General features: G+C 42.7%; 1 protein-coding gene across 1 annotated transcript in view; it reads left to right on the top strand.

The window, feature by feature from the left end:
• The first annotated feature begins 9,734 nt into the window (after positions 1-9,734).
• Positions 9,735-11,748, top strand: part of GRK7 (G protein-coupled receptor kinase 7) — a 41,557-nt gene continuing 39,543 nt past the window's right edge. The window contains exon 1 of the mRNA XM_004003290.5: positions 9,735-10,346. Coding sequence (XP_004003339.1) covers positions 9,735-10,346 — 612 coding nt within the window. The remainder of the gene's footprint in view (positions 10,347-11,748) is intronic.

Raw genomic sequence — 11,748 nt, 5'->3', positions numbered from 1 at the left:
AGCAATCCTTCATGTTCCTTGGTTTATAGGCACATTACTCCAATCTCTGTCTCTGTTTTTTTCTGCATATCTCCTCTGTGTCTCTGTATCCAGATCTCTCCTTTTTTTAAAAGACACCAGTCACCAGACTTAGGACCCAGCCAAATCTAGTGTGACCTCATCTTGACTTGAGTGCATCCGTGAAAATCCCTATTTCCTAATAAGGTCACATTCACACATACTGGGGTTTAGGACTTGAATGCTTCATTCAACATCCTACAACCCCATCACTGGGTGTCTGTGGCCCTAAGGTTTAGGAACACACTTCCCCAGCTCCTGGGTTGGGAGTAGCTTTCTGCTCAAGCTCAACTCTGAGCTGCTTCACCAAACCCTACTTGTCTATATTGCACAAGATATGTAATATTTATGTACATATATATATCCAGTATATATATACATAATACCAAAGTATTTACAGATGGGATTTTCTTTAAAATATTCCAGCAAAAAAAGGGGGGAGTGGTGGAGGAAATCCTAGTGTAAACAGTGGACATTGTTTGATTCAGTTCCAGTCCAGTGGCTCAGTCATGTCTGACTTTTTGTGACCCCTTGGACTACAGCACTCTAGGCCTCCCTGTCGACCACCAACTCCTGGAGCCTACTCAAACTCACGTCCATTGCAACGGTGATGCCATCCAACCATCTCATCCTCTATTATCCCCTTCTTCTCCCACCTTCAATCTTTCCCAGCATCAGGGTATTTTCCAATGAGTCAGTTCTTCGCATTAAGTAGCCAAAGTATTGGAGTTTCAGCTTCACCATCAGTCCTTCCAGTGAATATTCAGGACTGATTTCCTTTAGGATGGACTGGTTGGATCCCTTGCAATCCAAGGGACTCTCAAGAGTCCTCTCCAACATCGCAGTTCAAAAGCATCAATTCTTCTGCGTTCAGCTTTCTTTATAGTCCAACTGTCACATCCACACATGACTACTGGAAAAACCATAACCTTGACTAGACATACCTTTGTTGGCAAAGTAATGTCTCTGCTTTTTAATATTCTGTCTAGGTTGGTCATAGCTTTTCTTCCAAGGAGCAAGCGTCTTTTAATTTCATGACTGCAGTCACCATCAGCAGTGATTTTGGAGCCCCCCCAAAATAAAATCTCTCACTGTTTCCATTGTTTCCCCATCTATTTCCCATGAAGTGATGGGACCAGATGCCATGATCTTTGTTTTCTGAATGCTGAGTTTTAAGCCAACTTTTTCACTCTCCTCTTTCACTTTCATCAAGAGGCTCTTTTGTTCTTCACTTTCTGCCATAAGGGTCGTGTCATCTGCATATCTGACGTTATTGATATTTCTCCCTGAAATCTTGATTTCAGCTTGTGCTGCATCCAGTCCAGGATTTCTCATGATGTGCTCTGCATATAAGTTAAATAAGCAGGATGACAATATATAGCTTTGATATACTCTTTTCCCGATTTGGAACCAGTCTGTTGTTCCATGTCCGGTTCTAACTGTTGCTTCTTGACGTGCATACAGATTTTTCAGGAGGCAGGTAAGGTGGTCTGGTATTCTCATCTCTTTAAGAATTTTCCACAGTTTGTTGTGATCCACACAGTCAAAGACTATGATATGTTAATGTAGACTCATGAATTGTAAGAAAAGTCCCACTCTGTTGCGGGGATGTGGACAATATAGGAGGCTATGTATGTGTGGAAACAGGGAATATATGGAAAATCTCAGTACTTGCTTCTCAGGTTTACTATGAATCTAAAGCTGCTCTTAAAAGAAAGAAAAAACTAATATTGGGAATGCCCTGGTAGTTCAGTGATTAGGACTCCACGCTTTCACAGCTGAGGGCCCTGATCAGCAAACTAAGATCCTGCAAGTCTCATGGCCGAAAACAAAAAGAAGAAAGGAAAGAACTGAGTATTCAAAACAAAACAGGCGGGGTGTTAGAGAAAGGTGAAAGAATACTGGGAAAATGCTGATAGTGCTGACAGTACGGTTGAATAATGAGCATGTGGGTGTTTCTTTTACTGTTCTCACTGCTTATATGCACATTTGAGATTTTCCACAACACCAACAACAAAAATCTCTAAAAATAGTGTGATAAAATGGTGATTTATCCCTTACAGGATTTTTATACTTAGTTCTATGAAAATACCTGTGTATCACTCCTTTCTGAAGAAAATTCACCAGGAACACCAGTTGGTCTTACCATTCAGTATTTCAGTAGAAAAGACAAAGTACTCAAAATCTAAATTTCTGAGAGAAAATTCTGTGACCACATTGAAGCAATAAAGTTTATCTAGCTCCACCTTTTTTTTCTATTTAGTATCAGTGAATTTTAACCATCAAGGAATATCCTTGATTGCTTCAAATTATTAAAATGTGAAGTGTGGTCAGCTTCCATTGAAAGGATAGAGACCCTTTTGCTTTTTCTTCTAGTAGAGGGCTACTACTGAACGAAAAAAGTAAAATCTTTACTCTGCAAGGATTTAAATCAGAAGTTGAAGAAGAATCTAGATTCTTTGGGTATCCTAATGCTAGCATATTAGTGTTCTTCTGAACTTACACTGCTCAAAATAGCTTTGGTTTCTGAGACCACATAATATCAAGTTTAATTATTTCATAATTCTTGAACCACAAGCAGATGCACCATGCAGAGAATTTTGTGTTGTCAAGGATGGTCACGGTCTTCCTAGAAACCTAGTTTTACTTTTTCCTTGTCATAGAGTATATTTTCAAAATTAAAAATCCTCAAAAAGAGAAACAAACCAAGCCTACCCTAATATTAACCATTAACCTAAGCTTTAAAAATATTTTTTTTGTGCTTCTGATGTTGTATGACATCAGAGTATTTAAAATTTTTTAAGTATACACATTGTAAATAACATGATGCAAAATATACTGGAAGGCCTGGGTAAAGAACATTTTTCTTTTCTTTAGTTTACAAAGTTAGACATAAAAGATACTAAAATGTTTTCTTTGTTTTTTTCCAGAGCATCAAAGTTGTTTTTTCTTTCAAACTGAAGTATCTCCTCTTTTCACGTGACAGAGTTTAGTCTTTTTTTAATGGCAGAATGTAGTAAATCTCTTAGTTGAAACAGTTTGCTGTTCTAAGTTTTGCACCTCACTAAATGAATCTTATCTCCCTGGCTTCCAGCTCCACAGGTCCCTACAGCTTTTCAAGGTCATGTAAGACCCTGAGTTGGCAGCTCCATGCTAGGTGGGCATGGAACCCACCAGAACACACCTTCTTCACATTGCCTAGATCTCTCCTGTCTCTGGGCTTCCCAGGTGGTGCTAGTGGTAAAGAACCCACCTGCCAATGCAGATGTAAGAGACGCTGATTCAGTAAGACGCCCTGGCAGAGGGCATGCAACCCACTCCAGTATTCTTGCCTAGAGAATCCCATGGACAGAGGAGGATCGTGGGCTACGGTCCATAGGGTCGCAAAGAGTCAGACACGATTGAAGTGACTTAGCATGCATGCAGGCTTCCATCTCCAATCTGCATATCAGAAAGCGTAATTTTGGGTCAGGTTTTGATGATTGATAGTCATTATTTAAAAGTTAATACTTTTTAGATAAATCCGCGCACCTATGGACACCTTATCTTTGACAAAGGAGGCAAGAATATACAATGGAAAAAAGACAATCTCTTTAACAAGTGGTGCTGGGAAAACTGGTCAAGCACCTCTAAAAGAATGAAACTAGAAAACTTTCTAACACCATACACAAAAACAAACTCAAAATGGATTAAAGATCTAAATGTAAGACAAGAAACTATAAAACTCCTAGAGGAAAACATAGGCAAAACACTCTCTGACATAAAGCAGGATCCTCTATGACCCACCTCCCAGAGTAATGGAAATACAAGCAAAAATAAACAAATGGGACCTAATTAAACTTAAAAGCTTTTGCACAACTAAGGAAACTATAAGCAAGGTGAAAAGACAGCCTTCAGAATGGGAGAAAATAATAGCAACTGAAGCAACTGGCAAAGAATTAATCTCAAGAGTATACAAGCAACTCATGCAGCTCAATACCAGAAAAATAAACAACCCAATCAAAAAACGGGCCAAAGAACTAAACAGACATTTCTCCAAAGAAGACATACAGATGGCTAACAAACACATGAAAAGATGCTCAGTATCACTCATTACCAGAGAAATGCAAATCAAAACCACAATGAGGCACCATCTCACGCAGGTCAGAACAGCTGCTATCAAAAAGTCTACAAACAATAAATGCTGGAGAGGGTGCGGAGAAAAGGGAACACTCTTACACTGTTGGTGCGAATGCAAACTAGTACAGCCACTATGGAGAACAGTGTAGAGATTCCTTAAAACACTGGAACTAGAACTGCCATATGACCCAGCAATCTCACTGCTGGGCATACACACTGAGGAAACCAGAAAAGAGACACATGTACCCCAGTGTTCATCGAAGCACTGTTTACAATAGCCAGGACATGGAAGCAACCTAGATCTCCATCAGCAGGCAAATGGATAAGAAAGTTATGGTACATATACATGATGGAATATTACTCAGCCATTAAAAAGAATGCATTTGAATCAGTTCTCATGAGGTAGATGAAACTGGAGCCTATTATACAGAGTGAAGTAAGTCAGAAAGAAAAACACCAATACAGTATACTAACGCATATATATGGAATTTAGAAAGATGGTAATGATGACCCTATATGCAAGACAGCAAAAGAGAAACAGATATAAAGAACAGTCTTTTGGACTCTGTGGGAGAAGGCGAGGGTGGGATGATTTGAGAGAATAGCAATGAAACATGCATATTACCATATGTAAAATAGATCACCGTCCAAGTTCGATACTTGAAACAGGGCACTCAAAACCGGTGCACTGGGACAACCCTGAGGAGGGGATGGGGAGAGAGGTGAGAGTGAGGTTCAGGATGGGGACACATGTACACCCATGGCTGATTCATGTCAATGTATGGCAAAAACCACTACAAAATTGTAAAGTAATTAGCTTTCAATTAAAATAAATAAATTAATTTTTTTTTAAAGTTAATACCTTTTGATCACTTCTTTTTGCCAGTTCAGTGCAGTTCAGTTGCTCAATCATGTCCGACTTTTTGCAACCCCATGGACTGCAGTACACCAGGTCTCCTTGTCCATCACCAACTCCCGGAGCCTACTCAAACTCATGTCCATTGTGTCGGTGATGCCATCCAACCATCTCATCCTCTGTCATCCCCTTCTCCTCCCACCTTGAATGTTTCCCAGAATCAGGGTCTTTTCAAATGAGTCAGCTCTTCCCATCAGGCGGCCAAAGTATTGGAGTTTCAGCTTCACCATCAGTCCTTCCAGTGAATATTGAGGACTGATTTCCTTTTTGGATGGACTGGTTGGATCCCTTGCATTCCAAGGGACTCTTGAGTCTTCTCCAATACCTCAGTTCAAAAGCATCAGTTCTTCAGCACTCAGCTTTCTTTATAGTCCAACTGTCATATCCATACATGACCACTTGAAAAAACATAGCTTTGACTAGATGGACCTTTGTTGGCAAAGTAATGTCTCTGCTTTTTAATATGCTGTCTAGGTTGGTCATAGCTTTTCTTCCAAGGAGCAAGCGTTTTTAATTTCATGGCTGCAGTCACCATCAGCAGTGATTTTTGGAGTCCCCAAAAATAAAGTACATCACTGTTTCCACTGTTTCCCCATCTGCTTGCCATGAAGCGATGGGACCAGATGCCATGATCTTTGTTTTCTGAATGCTGAATTTTAAGCCAATTTTCACTTTCCTCTTTCACTTTCATCAAGAGGCTCTTTAATTCTTGATTTTCTGCCATAAGGGTGGTGTCATCTGCATATCTGAGGTTATTGATATTTCTCCCGGCAATCTTGATTCCAGCTTGTACTTCTTCCAGGCCAGGATTTCTCATGATGTACTCTGCATATAAGTTAAATAAGCAGGGTGACAGTATACAGGCTTGACGTTCTCCTTTCCCGATTTGGAACCAGTCTGTTGTTCCATGTCCAGTTCTAACTGTTGCTTCCTGACCTGCACACAGATTTCTCAAGAGGCAGGTCAGGTGGTCTGGTATTCTCATCTCTTTCAGAATTTTCCACAGTTTGTTGTGATCCACACAGTCAAAGGCTTTGGCATAGTCAATAAAGCAGAAATAGATGTTTCTCTGGAACTCTCTTTCTTTTTTGATGATCCAACGGATGTTGGCAATTTGATCTCTGGTTCCTCTGCCTTTTCTAAATCCAGCTCAAACATCTGGAAGTTCATGGTTCACATACTGTTGAAGCCTGGCTTGGAGAATTTTGAGTATTACTTTGCTAGTGTGTGAGATGAGCGCAATTGTGTGGTAGTTTGAGCATTCTTTGACATTGCCTTTCTTTGGGATTGGAATGAAAACTGACCTTTTCCAGTCCTGAGGCCACTGCCGATTTTTCCAAATTTGCTGACATACTGAGTGTAGCACTTTCAGAGCATCATCTTTTAGGATTTGAAATAGCTCAACTGGAATTCCATCACCTCCACTAGCTTTGTTCATAGTGATACTTCCTAAGGCCCACTTGACTTCACATTCCAAACTGTCTGGCTCTAGGTGAGTGATCACGCCATCGTGATTATCTGAATCATGAAGATCTTTTTGTATAGTTCTTCTGTGTATTCTTGCCACCCCTTCTTAATATCTTTTGCTTCTGTTAGGTCCATACCATTTCTGGAAAAACCAAAGCTTTGATTAGATGGACCTTTGTTGGCAATTTTGTGCCAGTAACTGGTATTTAATTCTCTCAAGAACTTACTCAAAACTCGACATTGATATAAATGGAGTAAAACCTTTAAAAATTGGGAATCATTATATTGTATACATGCAACATATAATATTATATACCAACCATAATTTTTTAAAAGAATCAACATAGATCATCTCTTTTCTCATAATTAGATTGAGACTCAGAGAGGTTAACTAACTTGTAGAAGGTCACACAGGTAGGACTTGCTAGAACCAGGACTCAGCTCTCCCAAGCTGTGCTGGAGTGCTTATAACCATAGGGCCACATCTCCAGTCCAAGATTTCTGATGATTTTCTCCACTGGTGCAGTGTACCTTGAATGTGCCCAGCACTCGGCTCTGCTTCTAAGCTAAGGATTTAGTGCTGTTCTTTAACTGATCTACAATTACTGTTTCATCAATTTGGGAAAAGCCTTGAATCCTAATTGTTAGTAATCACATCAAGTGTTCTGTTTTTAGCTAGACCTCTCTTTTGTTTCAAGAGGGTAAAATTTTAAAAATAATGGTACTCTTTAAAATTGCAGTAGTTGATGTATAATCATTTTATAAATTCTAAACTTTGTAACATACTATTTAAATTCCATTCTCATCAGTCAGATCATGTTTAATTACTAAGAGAGTTTTTTTACCCAGATGGTCTATAGTATTACTGATTAGAAAAAAATAAGAAAAACTTTCTCTTATTTATGAATGACAAAGCTACATGAAGAAAATTTGTCCATACTGTCCAACAAGGTGGCCACTGACCACATGTGGCTACTGACCATTTGAAATGTGACTGACTTGAATTGGTAAGTGTAAAATACAAAGTCAGTTCTGAAAACTCAGGACACGAGAAAAGATGTAAAATATCCCATTAGCAATGTTTATATCAAATATAAGTTGAAATGATAATAATTTGCACATATTGAGCCAAGTAAAATATCTTATTAAGGTTAATTTCACTTGTTTCTTTAATGTGGTTGCTAGAAAATCTGAAATTACATCTGTGGCTTTGCATTTGTCTGTTGGACAGTGCAGGGTTAAGTGATCACTCAGTGATTTAAAGTAAGTATCTGTGCCAGTGGAATCAAGCAGCTCATAGCAGATACAGGCATCAGTGAAAACCATCTTTTTTCCAGTGAGGTTAAATAGTGATGCGATGACAACCGTACCATTTGCTCAAAGTTCTGCCCTGTTGGATTGCCACTATATTCATAAGAATCATAGGAAGGACTTCCCTGGTGGTCCAGTGAGTAAGATCCCAAGCTCCCAAAGAAGGGGACCCAGGTTTAATTCCTGGTCAGGGAACTAGATCCCACATGCCGTGACTAAGACACAACACAGACAAATAAGTAAATAAACATTTACAATAAATAAAAGATCCTTACTCTAAAAAAAAAAACAGGAAAGTAATTTCCCACTTAGGGGAGAGTCTCCGATTGATTTTTGTCTACTCAGAAATGCGAGCCTGGGATGACCTGTGAAGGAAAAAAAAAAAAAAAAAAATGTACCAACATTTCTAGTGTGGGCTGCAAAGCAGATGATGTGGTTCCAAACAGTGGTCACTCATGCAGATCCTCCACCTCTGCACTGGTCCGATGGTTTACAGCGCAGCAGTGCAGAGCCAAAGGGCACCCACGAGTTCATTACATAATTCTTGGTAGCGTGAGGCCAAGCGCATATCTGCTCCGGGGGCCAGGCGGCAGGCTCTGCTCAGGCCGACCGTGGCCATCACAGTGGTGTTTTGACAGAGAGTGTGCTAGAGGTTGTTTGTTTGGAAAAAGATTGACCAGCTCTCCCCCCCCCCCCCCCCCCCCCGTCCTCCTTCCTCTCTCTCTTTTTTTCCCTTTTAAACACTCTGGCATAATACTGAATGACTTTGTTTTTAAGCTGCCTTAGCCTTGCTTTGTGGAGAAAAAGCCGGAGGATTCTCTCCCTGGAGGACACAAGTGTTATTTTTGGAGCAGAGATTCTTAGCCTGATCTCTGTCTAAACCAATTTCTGTTCTTTGTGAGGTCGTGGTCTGGGGCAGCTCAGAGTCATCTCCATGGAGGGAAGCTTCCTGGTTTCGTGAGGCAGCCTGGGCTGAGGTGTCCAGGGGCCATGCCTGGAACATCCCTGCTTGGGGTCTCCACACACAGCTCCTTCCCTCTCAGGTCCCCCTCATTAGGCTTGTGCCCTTGGGAGAGTCTAGGCCACCTGCCGTGAAGTGCGCGACTTCCCTGATGTCATTTCACGGGATGTTCTGGGTCAAGGTGACCCTCCCCTTTTAACATGGTACTGTAGGTCACAGACTCCTCAGAACTAAGGCAGCCACATCTTGAGGATCTCCACAGGCACTTGAGGGTGCCACCAGCCATGGGAGAGCCACAGCCCCCCCTGAGAGCCACGACCTGGGCCTCTGGGAACATGTCCAGTGACTCGCAGCTCAGAGCATCCCCTTCTGTAACCTGCTCTGTATCAGGCTGCTAGACCAGGGGAAGGAAAACCTCTCCAGCTTCTCACAGCTCCTCTTCCCGACCTATCACTCCTAGGAGTTTACAGAGCTTTTACTTGCTGAGAAATGTAAAATCAGACACAGTTGAAAACACTGCTGTCAACAGCAAACAGCGCATCACTGTAGAATGAGTCTTTTCCTTTGGTGATTGGTCACTGTGGATGCAGGAAGCAGGTGTGAGGAGCATGGCCCGGGGATGAACAGGTAGACTCTGCAGGTGTTCCAGGTTGCTTGGTGATCCGTGATGCGCCTGTCCCTGGCAGCTATACATAGCCAGCAAAGCTTCTTACTAGAGAAACCTCTTTCCTCACCCTCTACCAGTCCCATCCGTCACCCCAAAGACTCGCTGTAAATCCCCTGGGAGTTACTGCGTCTCGGATCAGAGAGCCACCAGCTGGCCCCGGGCCTGACGGCAACCCCACCGCTGCCGCTCTCCATCCTTCCTTGTCTGTACTGGGGGAGCACGATCAGTGCTCAGCCATGGTCGACATGGGGGGCCTGGACAACCTGATCGCCAACACGGCCTACCTGCAGGCTCGGAAGTCCTCAGACGCCGACAGCAAGGAGCTGCAGCGCCGGCGCCGGAGCCTGATGCTGCCCGGGCCGCAGAGCTGCGAGCAGCTCCGCCAGGCCCTGGCCACCAACTTCCACAGTCTTTGCGAGCAGCAGCCTATCGGCCGCCGCCTCTTCCGGGACTTCCTGGCCACGGTGCCCGCGTACCAGGAGGCCAGGGGCTTTCTGGAGGAGGTGCAGAGCTGGGAGCTGGCCGAAGAGGGCCCCACCAAGGGCAGCGCGCTGCAGGGGCTGGTGACCACTTGCGCCGCCGCCCCTGTCCCGGGGCGTCCACACCCCTTCTTCAGCCCAGCTCTGGTCACCAAGTGCCAAGCGGCCACCACCGAGGACGAGCGAGCATCCCTGGTGGAGCTGGCCAAGGCCGAGGTCATGGCCTTCCTGCAGGACCAGCCCTTCCGGGAGTTCCTGGCCAGCCCCTTCTATGACAAGTTTCTGCAGTGGAAAGTCTTCGAGATGCAGCCAGTGTCAGACAAGTACTTCGAAGAGTTCCGGGTGCTGGGGAAAGGTGGTTTCGGGGAGGTAAGTGCGAGGAGCCAGGCTGAAAGATGAGATAGACGGCATAATAGAGTTCTGTTTGGCTTCTTTTTGTCTTCTTTTTAATCTCAAGGGATCTTAGAACTAATTTCAGTGCCACATGTGGAGAAAGCGTTCCTAGCTTGCTCTCACTTCTTTCTGGTTGCTGGGTGAAATAAAGTGAGAATGCCATAGGGAAAACAAACAAGATGTGGAACTGGCCTGGAATCGTGATCATGGGGTTTCCAGGAGGCAGGAACACTCTGAAATGCCCCTTTGGTGAATGATATCAAGATATCAATACAATGGGAGAGTTCCCTTCCCCTTTGCTTGTGCTCATGGAGGTAATTTGAGAAAAACTTCAGGTATCTAAGAAAACAATCATCTTGAATTAGAGTCTATAAATCTGTTTTGCACCACTGCTGTGTTCAGCTTTCTTAAGAAGAAAAAAAATTCTTTGAGATGAAATTTGCATAAGATTAGCCGTTAACCATTTCCAGGTGTACAATTTAATAGCATCTAATACATTACAATGTTATGCAACCATCATCTCTAGTTCCATTTTCAATACTCCTGTGCCCATGAACAGCTACTTCCCCACCCCAACCCCCAAGCTCCTGGCAGCCTCTGGGCTACTTTCTGCCTCTATGGGCTTGCCTATTCTGATGTTTCATGGAGATGGAGTCATACAATATGTGAGCTTTTGTCTCTGGATTCTTTCGCTGAAAAGTGTACTTTGCTGAGTCGTGTTTTGGAGGTTCATTCACCTTGTAGTGTGGATCAATACTTCATTCCTTTTTCAGGCTGAGTAACAGTCCATTGTATGGGAATACTACATTTCATGTATTCATTTATCTATTGATGGACAGTCGGGTTGTTTCTGCCTTTTGGCTATTGCGAATAGTGCTGCTGTAAATATTTATGTACATGTATTTGTTTGAATACCTGCTTTCATTTCTGTTTCATATGCGCCGAGGAGTGGAATTGCTGGGTCTTATCTTAGGGCAATTCTATGTTTCACTTTTTGGGAAATCACCCATTTCTTCATGTTTTAAGTTCCTGCCAGCAATGCATGAGGGCTTCCCTGGTGGTTCAATGGTAAAGAATCCATCTACCAATGCAGGAGACATGGGTTTGATCCCTGGATTGGGAAGATCCCCTGGAGAAGGAAGTGGCATTCCAGTATTCTTGCCTGGAAAATCCCATGGACAGAGGAATCTAGTGAGCCGCAGTCCATGGTGTTGCAAAGAATCGGGCACAACTTAGCAACTAAACAACAACAAGCAATGCATGAGTGTTTCAATTTCTCCACACTCTGGCCAACACTTGTTATTTCTTTTTTTTTTTTTAATGGCCCATTTAGTATGCGTCACATGATACCTCACTGTGGTCGAAGCTCTTTCTCCAA

This window comes from Ovis aries, chromosome 1, assembly GCF_016772045.2.
Source record: "Ovis aries strain OAR_USU_Benz2616 breed Rambouillet chromosome 1, ARS-UI_Ramb_v3.0, whole genome shotgun sequence".
Taxonomy (NCBI): Eukaryota; Metazoa; Chordata; class Mammalia; order Artiodactyla; family Bovidae; genus Ovis; species Ovis aries.
Note: the sequence above shows the minus strand (reverse complement) of the source record. Positions and strands in the feature narration are given on the sequence as shown.